The following is a 14,361-nucleotide window of genomic DNA, read 5'->3' as shown; positions in this document are numbered from 1 at the left end:
CAAGTAGTGGGAGTGGGTGGGTAGGGGAGCAGGGGTAGGGGTGGGGTATAGGGAACTTTCGGGATAGCATTTGAAATGTAAATAAAATAATAATAAATAAATTTAAAAAACTGTTTTAAGATATTTTGAGAATTTGATAATAAACATTCTTGTCAGGAAAAATAGAATAAAATTTCTGTGAAGTATTACTGATAAGTCCCAAGCTTGTTAACAATCTAAAAGGTCTCTCAGATCTCCTGAAGCTCAGTTGTGGTCTTCCTAGAAAGGCTAATGATCTGTCTCCATTGTGAGCTCTTTCAGTCCTCAGCTAGGTGTCCATCAGTTCCTGTCCCCAGCAGCTGAGCAGATTCTCTCACTGTGAACTGTTCTGTTGGCCACTCCCTTTTCTCAGCACAGGATCTGCATAAACATCACAACAAAAATAAAGACTTATAAGGCAGGATAGTTTTTCGTCCACTATCCTTATAACCTTATTTTCAACTCCTATTATCCCCTCCTACTGCTGTGAAGAGATGTGCCTTCACCATTCCCTGAGCCTCCTGCCTCAGCATGTCTGCAGAATCTATGCAGTTAGTTCTGTTCTTAGCTCCGTCTGACCTCTGAAGTTTGTCTATTTTAATGTGTTTACCCTTCCTCAGATTTGCTGTCTTAAATGGAATGCACCTGTTCTGCAGCTCAGTTTTGTTTTTAGCTGTTTGTTCTCCTTTGTTTGTCCATTTATTCCTGTTATCCTTGAAGGGACTGTGCCTCTTCTCCAGCCACACTGAGTACTTCAGAGCTTCGCTTGCTCCCAGCCACTGACTTTTCTGCCTCCCTGACTTCCTGGAGTGTTGGCATGCATCTTGTTTGTCCCTCTGGGAATTCAGTAATTCTTCTCATTCACATTCCTAAGACTCTTTTCTTCTGCCCCTTGTCATTCCCTCTGAATTTAGCTGCCCAGATCCATTCTTTTTCTTAGAATAAACAATTGTTTCTACCATCTACTTTTTGTTTCCTTTCCCTATACCTGACAATTTTCTAAGGCTGAAGATTATAAAATCAGTTATTACATCTATTTCCTGAATTAAATTTGTTAAGATATCAAATGCCATTTAGTTCATAGTAGATTACTCCTGCTAAATAAAGGTAACACCTATATATCTGAAAATGTACAAGTTTGTGTCTGTTCTATTCCTTATCTAGCTGTCAAATATATCCATCTTTTCACAACACAGTGTTCCTAGTTCATATTTTGATGAGAACATACCGTAACTTCTGTGTTTCTAGTTGGGAGCCTTGCTCCTTTCCAAGTCATTTTTAGTTGTATTCTAATTTTAGTGGATTAAAGTGTACATAATTAATGAAAATACAAATTATTATTTGATCTCAAATACAAAACTTTCTTACTGTGTGTGTTTTACTTTCTAGTGGATATTTTTTCAATTACAGATAATGGTTACTAAAAATGGTTAATAACATGGTTTATAAAACTAGATAAGGATACTAGGATATCATTATCCTAACACTTAACATTAATTATGTGTTTACTATGTGTCAGGCATGGGCCCAAACACTTCTTAATTGTTTCCAAAATCAACATGGGATAAACACAGTTTCTTATTATTCTCTGTATTGTAGAATAAAAACTGAAACACCGTGAATGATTTGGTCAATAGCCTAGTCTCTTGGCCTGAAGGAGTAGGACTCAATCCTAGCTGTCTAACTCTAGATCCTGAGCGAATAGCTGCTGCTGCAGAGCTCCTTGTTATGCATGCTCTGAGTTCTTAACTACTGTAACATCGATGGGCTGAAAATTAGAACAGAAGATTGTAAAGTTATTGACTTCCTGAATTGAATACCTGTTGAGGACCCATATACCACTTATTGTACAGCTAAACAGATTTCTCCTCTTAAAGTTAGCACCCATATTTCTGAAAAGTTAAAATCATGTGTTTATGGTTAGGGTAGTAGATTTTAAGAATCTTTTCCTTAAAGTCATTGTCCGCTTACCTGGTGCCTAGCATGGAGACAGGTGTATAACTCCGAAACAAGTGATTTCTGAGTGTACCTACTAGTGCCTTGACCTTTTCAACTCCTTATTTTACTGTTATACATTGTTTTATATTTCAGTTGACTTTTGTAAGAAATTGACTTATTTTTTTCTTAAACCTAGGGGATGCCCCACTCTTGTCCAAGCCTTGCCAGGCCCTAGCACACAAGTCACTGCCGGCAGCAACCACACGGCAGTCCTTTTAATGGATGGACAGGTCTTCACATTTGGAAGTTTTTCTGTAAGGAAATTTTAAAACATTAATAATATTGTATTATACAATTGCCTTATAATTTGCTACTTTAGCTTTTTTTCTGGTTCCAGTAAAATTCTTGTATTAGGATAATTACATATGCATATTTCCTGCCTACCCCAACACACACAGCTCCTGAGTGACAGATTTTCAAATAATTTTCATCTCTAGTTCAGCATTAAAATTTATTGAATTTAGTGATTGTATTAGAATTGAACATGTTTATTGCAAATCAAAAGCTTCTAAGCAGTCAGTGGTGCTGAATCTACCACTTAAAGGTATTTCTCATCTAATTTACAAAGAAATAAATTTTCTTAACATGAAGAACTATTTCTATTTTAGAATTTTTGGAAAGTTTAGAGTTTAATTTATGGTTCTTGTCTTTTTGCTTAACATCAAGTGCAAAATTACTTTTCTTTGTCCTTTCCTATTCTGTTTGTTTGTTCATCTCTCTCATTGCCTCTCCCAAACTGTTTTCTAGAGTTTGATGTAGTGAATGTGAAGGAAAATCTCCCTACGGCTCTGTTAGTAAGCTTGCATTGTATGAGCTGAGGACTGTTAAGACCGAACTCAACAATGTTTGCCTTTTTAAGTGTGTGAGTTTGCACACATGAATATGTGAAGTGTGCATGCCAGCACAGAGGTGAAAGCTACAGGACAACCTTGAATGTTACTCTTCAGGGCCTGTGCACCTTTTTTTTTGAGAAATAATTACAGTGTAAAATGGATATAGTCTGTTGCAAAAGGTTGGCGACAGGGTCCTGAGGACCACAGAGCAGTTGCCTTTGGTTTGCTGCTTGCCTTCTTCCCTCCTCCTCTCTTCCTCCTCAGCCCCGCCTCCTCTTTGTCTTCTGTTTTTGGGATGAACTGTTTTAGAAAAGGCCCTTACTAGCCTAGAACTCTATGTAGAGCAATCTAGAACCAACTCACAGGAATCTCCCTGTGTTGGCTTACCTCCTGAGTGCTGAGATTAAAGCCATGTGCCACCATGCTCAGCTTTGCTTTGTGCTTTTCTCCATAGCATGCTGCTGCCTCCTAAGAAGATGGAGTTTCTCATCCCAGTTGACCTAGTATAGAAACATGGTTCACAGATGTACCCAGACTTTTGTCTGCAGATTGATCGTAGATCCTGTCAAGTTGACAATAATAGCTGTCCCACTCCATCAGTTCACGCAGACCTTACCTTTCCTTTGTTATAGGCTTTGGAGCAATTAAAAAAAAAAATCTTTGGCAGGTATTTTAATTTTTTCAGGACATTCATTATGTATTCTGGCCGTGGTCATCTGATGTTTTAATGGTACTTGTAGAGAATAAGACATAAAAAAAATGTAACTTTTTTATCTTCTAATATTCTGGACATATCTTGGCACATAATGCTTATATGGTTATATTTTCTTACATATCCTTTTTTGGTGTTAGTTAGATAAGGCCTTGGGTTCATAATCCTTCTGCCTTAGACTTGTGAATGCTAGGGTTGCAGGCCTACTGTACCTTGCCTGGCTACGGTTTGGTTTGCTGCTACTTTGTTAAGGAATCCAAAAGGAAGAGGCCCATGTTGTTCTTCCTCATCTAGGTCGCTATTTAATCATGTTTGATAGTCAGATAGTAACCTTTTTAAAACTTTAATATCTGTCTCCTCTTTTTATTTCATGAAAATATTTAATTAATTTATTTTTTGAAATTATAATCATGCCATATCCTCTGACCATTTTCTGCCTCTAAACTTTTAAATGGAAGGAGATCATGAGAGTAAGTGTGTGAATATTCATGAGACAAGCAAGTGTTTAATAAAGCTAGATTTTATTATGTTTGTCTTCTGAGGATTTGGAACTGCTTATGTCTTCGGAGTTTTCATATCATGGTGCCAGGCCTGCTGACCATCTAGAGTTCCTCAGAGATACCTGACATTTAGCATATTCGTACTCCACTGTGTGTATACTATTATTTTTCAGTTTCTTACACTTAGATATTTATGTACTTTACATTTTAATTACATAATAATTTTATTAGAAGGCTATCTTTTAGTTTAAGAAGTGAGAATTTTGGTTCAAAAGTTGGTGGGTCAAAAAGCCTTGGTAGGTTTCTGAGTGCTAACAGTCTATTACGTTTAAGCTGCAAATGAGAGTGGCTTTCTCCACATCTTTGACAACAGAATGTGCTGTGGTGCCTTTTAATTGGCACTGATCTGATAGCTGACCAAGTATCTGCTCGCTTTCAAGTTGGTGCTGTGAACTAAGTGTCTTGACCCACTTACCACATTCCTACTAAGGTTCTGCTTTTATCTCTTGAAGGACAACTATCCCTTTTCCATGTCTTCTCTATTCAGTCCTCTGCTTTAGCCTCCTGTTGTGCCTCTGGGACCCTTAGGCTTTCTGGACAGATCAGAGAGAACTCAGGGTATTGGTTTCCTCTGGTTTCAAGTCAAGATTTCTAGAGAATCCCAGTACAGTTAAAAGTTTAAGTCATGTACTTATTTATCTGCTGTGTTGGCTCTGTCTTCAGGTGGGTAATGTGAATCAGTCATTAAGGTTTTCTAGACTAACATTATAGTTGCAGATTTCTGTTGCTTATGTATGTCTGACTTTTCACCACATTCTTGGGTTCCTATGGGGTTGTCTAGGCATCTATATTTCTCACTGTTTTTGTTCATATTTGTTGGGTGGTGGTAAGGCAATACATGCTTATTTTAATTGTCAGTCAGTCTTTATTTTCCTCCCAGAACAGAATATGTATGAATATTGTGTGCTTCTTTCATTGTTCACCTTCTAGTGCTTTTTTCCCCCTTTGTCAAAAAAAAAAAAAAAAAAAATGGCCATTGAAAAAGGCTGCTACTTCTCTTATTGTATAACGTCTTCCCCTTCACTAGGTTCTCTTCCTAGGGGTGGGGCTTAGCTGCATCTGGAGTTGGCCTGTTTTGATTTCTGGCTATGATGTTGAAGGAGTAGGACCTTTTAGGAACCTGGCAATTGTGTGGGGACGTGGATGTTTGCAGTAGCTTGTGTTACCTCATTCCTAAGGTGTTGCTTTTCTTTCCATGCTTTGTTGGTTATCCTCATCGATGAGCTTGTGTTAAGTGGTTCTGGGGCCACGAGGTAATATTTTCTCTCCTCAGGGGTTTCTGAAAGGAGAGTGATATGAGAGACAGCTCTTGATCCACATGGGTCAGTGTCACCTAATCCAGTGTCAGTGTTCTTTTATAATGAGAAACTTCCTTCTGCTTTTGAAATGCATTTTTAGCTAACCAACTACCTTTAGGCAGCTATACTTTTTAAAGGAGTTAACTTGTTTGGAACATGCACCTTATTCCTACTGTTTATCTTAAAACATAAATGAAATAACTTACTAAAACTTTACTTAAAAACTTCATTGAATATTTTTCTAAGTTTATTCTCGGTTCCAAACTGTAATCTTACCACAAAATGTCCTCACACTCTCTGAGATTAAGAATGACTTTGTTTTATACTGTTAACTTAAAATGTCAAAGTGATTGTTTTGGAGGAATCCTTTGTAGCAGTATGTTTCAGGCATTGTATATGTAAGATACTTTAAATTTAAAAATAGGTGACTACAGAGTATTTTGGAAACGTTCCTTATATGGAAAATATTTCAATTAATACAAACATATACTTTATGTATTGTTAAAAGGAGATTATCTAGAAATAATAGAAATTACTCTATTACTTTTAAAGTATTAGGTCCAAATTCCACATTTATTTATTAAGAAAAACTAAAAGTACATAAAAATATAATCTCATATAGTTATTTTATAGACAGTTATAACCTTAAATAACCTGTAGATTATCCTGCAATAATGCTAATATGATTTATTTAATTTTTAGAAAGGACAACTGGGACGGCCCATTTTGGATATACCATACTGGAATGCAAAGCCAGCTCCCATGCCTAACATTGGATCAAAATATGGACGGAAGGCCACTTGGATCGGTGCGAGTGGGGACCAGACTTTCTTACGAATTGATGAAGCACTTATAAATTCTCATGTACTTGCAACATCAGAAATTTTTGCTAGCAAACACATAATAGGTAAATATCTTGTCTTTCTAATGAGATACTGCTGTATCTTTTTATGTGCATGTGTGATAGAAAAATAGTAGGGATATTTAAGAACCAGAATATCCATAATCTAGGCAGTGGCAGACGCAGGAGCTATGTTGTAAATGGATCAGACTTATATTGTCATGAGGGACTTTCTACATTGAATCTTTAAGTAAATAATTGAAATTATTTTTTTGAGAGATTATGGTGATCGCACTTAAACCTATGCCCACGACACAATAAATTACACAGTACAGGTTTAGAGCAGACCAAGAGCACTTATCATAGACATAGTCAGAGGTGTTTCATTCTGCCATTTGAAAAAGACTCCATTTAAACTTATTAGACATACATTAGCTTCTGTATGTATCAAATTGTAATAATACTACATTCCTTGTGGGCTTGGAGGAATGTATAAAGGTAATGCAAAGTAAAATTATATTTACTTATATTTTCATAAGGCCTGGTTCCTGCTTCTATATCAGAACCTCCACCATTTAAATGCCTTCTGATAAATAAAGTTGATGGAAGTTGTAAAACTTTCAATGACTCTGAACAAGAAGATCTGCAAGGATTTGGTGTATGTCTCGATCCTGTGTATGATGTGCTTTGGCGGTAAGCATGTGTTTTTATAAAATACAGTATCAATAAACCAAACAAAAACTGGATGCTACAGAATTTTTTTCTAGGTTTCTTCACGAAGTTAGAAATAAATGTTTAACAGGGAGTACTTGTGATAGTTTGTATATGTTTGGCCCAGGGAGTAGCACTATTAGAAGGTGTGGCCCTGTTTGAGTAGGTGTGGCCTTTCTGGAGTAGGCATGGCACTGTGGGTGTGGGCTTTAAGACACCCACATCCTGGCTGCCTGGAAGCCAGTAGTTTTCAGGTAGCCTTTAGATGAAGATATAGAACTCTCAACTCTTCTTGCACTATATCTGCCTGGACTCTGCCGTGCTCCTGCCTTGAGGATAGTGGATTAAAGATCTGACCCTGTAAGCCAGCCCCAATTAAATGCTGTCCTTATAAGAGTTGCCTTGGTCATGGTGTCTGTTCATAGCAGTAAAACCCTAACTAAGACACTACTTATCTGCTAGCAAACATTGTAGATTATTTTTTAAAGTTATGTTTTCCTAGGATGCTTCACAGAACCACTGATACATACCCTAGAGTTACATCACATAAAGTAAACAAATCCTTGTAATGTGACCTTTAAGAAAACCAATTGCAGGGCTGGAGAAATGACTCAGGGATTCAGAGCTCCTCTTGCTCTTTCAGAGGACCTGAGTCCAGTTTCCAGCATCCTCCTAGGGCTTAGTTTATAACACTGTATACCTGGAGCTCCAGGGATTCTGTACCTCTTCTGACCTCTGTAGGTGCCTGCATTCATTTGCATCTATATACACCCCAGCACGCACACGCACACGCACACACACGCTCGCACACACATGCATAAGCACTTAAAAATTATTCTTTAGATAAAAGAACAAGTGAGATTGCTGGGCTGGTGAGATAGCTCAGTGGGTTATGACATTTGCTAGAGATTTCAAAGTAGATCATAACATTTGCTGTTATACCTGACAAATTCTATTCTAAGTTTATCCCAAAGAACACACATGGTAAAAGGAGAAGCAACTGACTCTTACAGTTGTCTTCTGGCATCCACATTTCACTGTGTCCACAGATACATACAACCACTCAACAAACAAATTAGAAGTTGTTTTTTTTTTTTTTTTAAGAAATAGGATTACTTAGTCAAAAGTAGTCATAGACTGTAAAACTTCCTCTTAATACTCACATTTAAGTATTTTATTGATAATTTTTAGCATCTATGTTTATGAGGGAAAGCAGTTGGTAATTTTCTTTTTTTGTTATTTTATTTATTTGTTTGTTTATTTTATACTCCATATTTTATTCCCCTTCCCCTATCCACCCTCCCACTGCTCCAAATCCCATATCTCCTCCCCACTTCCCTGTGTCCATGTGGATGACCCCACCCTACCCCACCCCACCTGACCTCTAAACTCCCTGGGGCCTCCTGTCTCTCGAGGGTTAGGTACATCATCTCTGAATGAACACAGACCTAGCAGTCCTCTACTGTATATGTGTTGGGAGCCTCATATCAGCTGGCGTATGCTGCCTGTTTGGTGATCCAGTGTTTGAGAGTTCCCGGGGGGGTCCTGATTAATTGCTACTGCTGGTCCTCCTACAGGGTTGTCCTTCTCCTCAGCTTCTTTCAGCCTTCCCTAATTCAACAACAGGGATCAGCTGCTTCTGTCCATTGGTTGGATGCAAATATCTGCATCTGGCTCTTTCAGCTGCTCATTTGACCTTTTGAGGGATAGTCATGATAGGTCCCTTTTTTGTGAGTGCTCCATAGCCTCAGTGATAGTGTCAGGCCTTGGGGCCTCCTCTTGAGCTGGATCCCACTTTGTGCCTGTGGCTGGACTTCTTTTCCTCGGGCTCCTCTCCATTTCCATCCCTGTAGTTCTTTCAGACAGAAACAATTATGGGTCAGAGTTGTGACTGTGGGATGCCCCTCCCTCCCTCATTAGATGCCCTGACTTCTGGCTGGAGGCTATGCTTTTGGTATGAGAGTAGTTCTGGCTTTATAAAGAGTTTGGAAGAATTCCTTCCTTTGTCATCTTTCGGAATGATTTGAATATAATTAGTATTATGTTAGATTTTCTCTGAAAGTCTTGTTGAATTCTGCTGCAAATCTATTTGGTCCTGGTCTTTGATTTTGTTTGTTTATTGATGGATTGATTGTTAGGCAATATTTTATTACTGCTTCAATATTGTTAGATCTATATCTTTGTAAATTCCTTCTTTCAATTTGTGTAGATTGCTTATTTTCAGTTACTCATTTAAATTGTTGCTTCATTTTGGTAGATCTCGTGTATCTAGAAATTCATCAATTTCTTTTATATTTGTCAATTTGTGGAATATAGGTTTGTTTAAGGTATGGCCTTATGGTTTTTGTATTTCATTTCTATATATTGTCATATATCCCCTTTCATCTCTCTCTTTTTTTTTTTTTTTTTTTTGGTTTTTCGAGACAGGGTTTCTCTGTATAGCCCTGGCTGTCCTGGAACTCACTTTGTAGACCAGGCTGGCCTCGATTTTTTTTTTTTTTTAATTTGGATGTTCTTTCTCTTTTGGTTAGTTTGGCTATGGATTTGTTAATGTTATTTATCTTTTCAAAGAACCAGCTTTTTATTTTGTTTTCTTTTAGTAATTTTTTCATTTCTATCGTATTAATTTCTGCCCTGATTTATTTATTTATTTCTGTCCACTTCTTTTGGTTTGATTTGTTGCAAGGCCTTAAGGTGCATCAATAAATTATTGATTGGGCCATCGTTTGGCTTCTACAGGCAACATGTACTCACATAGAATGCACACATATACAAACACACGCACACTCACATATGCAGGGAACACACACATACACATACATTTAAACATTTTTTAAATGATTGGAATAAGTGCTGCATGAAAGGGCATTACTACCCTTAGTAGTACAGCAGGGCACAAATAGGTAAATCTGAATGTTTAGATATGTAAAGGATTTGATGTGAAAATCTAACATGTCATAAAGGAAATATTAGCATCTCAGTCCAGGCACTAGAGATGGCAAAGAAAAATCAGCATGGCAGAAGAAATGCCTAAATATTTTCTAGAAACAAGGAGATTTAAATCCTCAAATACTAAAAACTGTACTTTTTGATTATCTGCAGTCAAAAGAATGTGTTGCTACAATAGAACAATGAAGATCAGAAGATAATTATTAAACTAACCAGAGAGAAAATGATTGTGTAGAAAAAACAAAGTTATATTAATAACAGTTTTCAAAAGTAGTGATGCAATGATACTCATACTAATTATAGAAGCTTTTTTATACATTTATTTTGTTTAAAGTGTTATTCTAACCAGTACCCCCAGAGCTCGTGTCTCTAGCTGCATATGTAGCAGAAGTCGGCCATCGTTGGGAAGAGATGCCCCTTGGTCTTGCAAACTTTATATGCCCCAGTACAGGGGAATGCCAGGGCCAAGAATTGGGAGTGGATGGGTAGGGGAGCAGGTCATGGGGAGGGTATAGGGGATATTCGGGATAGCATTTGAAATGTAAATGAAGAAAATATCTAATAAAAATGTGAAAAAAATTTTTTTAAATCTGTGGGACAGTTGCAGGGAGGGGCTAAAGGAGGAAAGCGAAGGGGAAAAGTGAGATAATTCTTTGTTAATGAATTATTTATTTTTAAACATTTATTAATAATATTTATTAATACTATTTTGATTTAAAAATGCAAAAGCTTAGACAATACACTTTGATAAAAATGGAACTTAAGCCTTATTGTCCTTTTTTAAAAATGTATAGATGCAGTATAATTAAAAATATTCAAATTGTTAGGCTATAGAGTTCTTGAGCATTTTCATTTTGCTAAACTGAAACTCTGTATTCATTAGATAATAACTCTCATTTAGTCTTTTCCTAACCTCTTGAGGATTTACTGTGAGTCGGATTATTAGACTTCACTGCTGTTTATTTATTTGTGTCCTAGAGTATTAATCCATATCATTTGCTCATTTTTTTGCTACTGTATTGATTTACTGTTTTACAGGTGTTCATACACATTATAAATATTATAGTTTTGTTGATATGTATTTTTTAAATTTCTTATCAAATGATTTTGGTATAAGAAATCCTTACTTTTATGTATGCAGCAAATTTAAGTATATAATTGCTATGGTATTTATAGTTTTATAATGTATTACTATTTTCAGATGTTGTAGATTTTGTAGTAAATTACTTTAGTTATGTATTTAGCTTAGCTATGTATTTTCCTATGTACACTAGCAATTTTATTTATTTTATAGTCAATTTCAGTTTAGAAATTGGCAAAGTAATTTAATGCTGTAATTATCTTTCTCCGTAGGTTTCGACCAAGCACCAGAGAGCTCTGGTGTTACAATGCCGTGGTTGCTGATGCCAGACTTCCCTCCGCAGCAGACATGCAGTCCAGATGTAGTATTCTAAGTCCTGAACTCGCTCTGCCGACAGGATCAAGGGCTCTTACCACCCGATCTCATGCAGCCTTGCATATCCTGGGTAGGGCTGCTCTTTGATGCCAGCTGAATGACATTCTTGTATTCTGTGCTAATGGTCAGGATTTTTTAACAGTTAAATTTGTATGTTATTCTGTCATGCCTATTAAATAATAATGGATTCAAGTCACAAAATAAATTTAATTACCTAAGAAGTTTGTCCTCTATGAAATGGTACAGAAATTCTCAAACAATATCATGAAAGATCAATGAAAACTCAACTATAAAGCATCCCTCAAAATATAATTTTCTTAATAAGGCGATAAAGAAACTTGAACACATAAATTTTTAGATATATAGAGATAAGTTTTTATAGTATTTAATTTAGGTATACCTTTATTTAATTAGAGATACAGAACTTTTGAAATAACTAGTTGCTAGGTTTTGGTTTTTGTTTTTTTCTTTTTAAATCAGTCCACATTCCTATGTCTTGTGTTGCTTTTAGAAAATCTCATTTAAGAGCTGGAGAGATGAGTCTATGGATAAAGTTTGCCTCCCACATGTCATGACCCGAGTTCAGATTAATACTAATTAATATAGCATTCATTAATGACATTTTCACTTCAGGGTTTGAAGTTTGCTTGTTGTTGCCTTAGGTTGTCTTGACACTTTGGCTGCTATGCAGGACTTAAAGATGGGCATTGCAAGTACAGAGGAGGAGACCCAAGCAGTGATGAAAGTCTATTCCAAGGAGGACTACAGTGTAGTCAACAGGTTTGAAAGTATGTATGCTGAGACTTAGCACACACTTTCTACTAATAGAAACACAGGCAGATTCTAAACCTTGTGATTTGCATCTTTCAGGTCATGGAGGGGGCTGGGGGTACTCTGCTCATTCGGTAGAAGCCATACGTTTTAGTGCTGACACTGACATTTTACTTGGTGGTCTTGGCCTGTTTGGAGGAAGAGGAGAATATACTGCTAAAATTAAGGTAAGGTTCATGATTCTGTAACTGTTTCATCGGAAGACGATTCTTTGGCCTAGTTGTCTCTTGTGTATTTTCTTTTCCCCTTTTCCCTTGGTTTGTTATTAATGGATCCTTTAGAGAAAGGAAACATTGTTAAACTCTTTTAAAAAAGTGTACAAAAGGAGAACATGAGTTTTCAGAATTGAAAATTGAAGGAGTCCAAGCCAGTGTCACTGGTTAGTTGGCTTCAGTGTTGTGTGTGGTTGCCTGCCTTCCCAGAGCCGCTTTAGTAACTGGGCACAAACCTGTTCTGTATGGAAAAGTCTTCTACATTTTTACTGTCAGTAATTATGTAAACAGGCACCCTCCACACTCATCCAGGTGGGAACTAGGGATGAAGTGAGAAGACGGAGGGATCTGTCTTGTATGAAAGTTTAAGCCGGCCCGGTGTGCTAGCACACGCTTGTGAGCCTAGAAATGTGGGAGGCTGAGCAGAAAGGCACCCATGCTGAGCTCAAGACTAGTGTGCTGAGGTGTGCTGTTTCCCACACCTGCTTATCTCCAGAAGAACTAGCAGTCATTGAATGGAGATTACCTGTCTGTTTTTTATTTCTCCTTACTAGTGTGGACACTTGTGTCTACAGGCATCTGCTTCTTCACTAAGAAGCTCACACTGCAAGTTCTGCCCTAATTCCACCATCATGTTTTGCAAGAAAGTTTAGTTCAGTCTCTTTTGTGAGAGGTATTTTTTTTTAGATCACTCTATAATACCCCAAATCTAATATATTAAAGCTCTTTATTATTTTTGAGGATAGTGTATATAAATCTCAACCAGAACTGAAAACTTAAAAATGTTTACTTATAATGTTGATGTTAGTATGTATACTTTAATTTTTCAGACACTATAGGAATGAATTTGGTAAAAGTTAAAGTTCTTAGAGTTATAGAAATCATCTGAATAGAATAAAAGTTAAGAATATCTCTATCACATTTGCTTATTCTAAAAATACAGTAGTTTTAGTCTGGGTGTATTTTAGTCCGCCATCTTCAAAATGGTTCGGAATGGTTTGATTCAGTGAATCAGTGAGTCATGTAGTTTAGTAGCTAACACTCAGCCAACTCGTCAGGATGATCTATATGTAACTGGTGGTTTATATTTATTAGTACATTTGGACAATATCCACCAAGCTCTTGAAAATGATCTCTGTTTCTCCTTTGTGCCTAGAGAGTTTTGAGGGGTGGACTATCACAGTGTGTTTCTTCCCTGTGACTGAGAAGGCGTTAGAGTAGAGCTGCTTACCTCCTGGTGCTGCCACCCATTCATCTAGTGCCTCGACTGTGGTGACTGCCAACCTTAACATTATCTTAGTGTTCCTTCATAACTAGTTTGATAGTTATGAATCGAGTGTGACTTTCTGATATTCAGAATATCTGACATGTGACCCACAAATGGCTTGTGGCCCACAGGTTGAGAACCACTGCCTTAACGGAACTAGAGTCTATCAGAATTCACTGGAACACCTCTGATTTTATGTATGTTTCCTTTGTACTGTCCTCGGAGATCTAGTGCTTATTTCTCAGATATGTCAAGCAGTGCAACCTCAGGACCTTGGCACTTGTCCTTCTCTCTAGCTACAACTCTGCCTGCAAGCTCATTTCCTTATCACCTTTGACCTTGACCACTTAAAATCTGAAGTCCTATTCCCTGTCACAAACGTAGACTGATAGCTCTTTTTGTTTTTTGTTTTTTTTAAATTTATTTATTATTATTTTCTTAATTTACATTTCAAATGCTATCCCGAAAGTTCCCTATACCCCACCCCCACCCCTGTTCCCCTACCCACCCACTCCCACTACTTGGCCCTGGCCTTCCCCTGTGCTGGCTGGGTCATATAAAGTTTACAAGACCAAGGGGCCTCTCTTCCCAATGATGGCCGATTAGGCCATCTTCTGCTACATATGCAGCTAGAGACTTGAGCTCAGGGGGTACTGGTTAGTTCATATTGTTGTT

General features: G+C 37.1%; 1 protein-coding gene across 11 annotated transcripts in view; it reads left to right on the top strand.

Moving 5' to 3' along the window:
* Nucleotides 1-14,361, top strand: part of Mycbp2 (MYC binding protein 2) — a 230,396-nt gene that overhangs the window by 92,792 nt on the left and 123,243 nt on the right. For all 11 annotated transcript variants that reach the window (XM_021203101.2, XM_029541562.1, XM_021203102.2 and 8 more), the window contains 6 exons: nt 2,153-2,270; nt 6,122-6,326; nt 6,800-6,953; nt 11,274-11,446; nt 12,039-12,164; nt 12,247-12,374. In XM_021203101.2, coding sequence (XP_021058760.1) covers nt 2,153-2,270; nt 6,122-6,326; nt 6,800-6,953; nt 11,274-11,446; nt 12,039-12,164; nt 12,247-12,374 — 904 coding nt within the window. The remainder of the gene's footprint in view (nt 1-2,152; nt 2,271-6,121; nt 6,327-6,799; nt 6,954-11,273; nt 11,447-12,038; nt 12,165-12,246; nt 12,375-14,361) is intronic.

The sequence above is a fragment of the Mus pahari genome, chromosome 8, assembly GCF_900095145.1.
Source record: "Mus pahari chromosome 8, PAHARI_EIJ_v1.1, whole genome shotgun sequence".
In the NCBI taxonomy this organism is placed as follows: Eukaryota; Metazoa; Chordata; class Mammalia; order Rodentia; family Muridae; genus Mus; species Mus pahari.
This window is presented reverse-complemented; position numbering and strand designations above follow the sequence as displayed.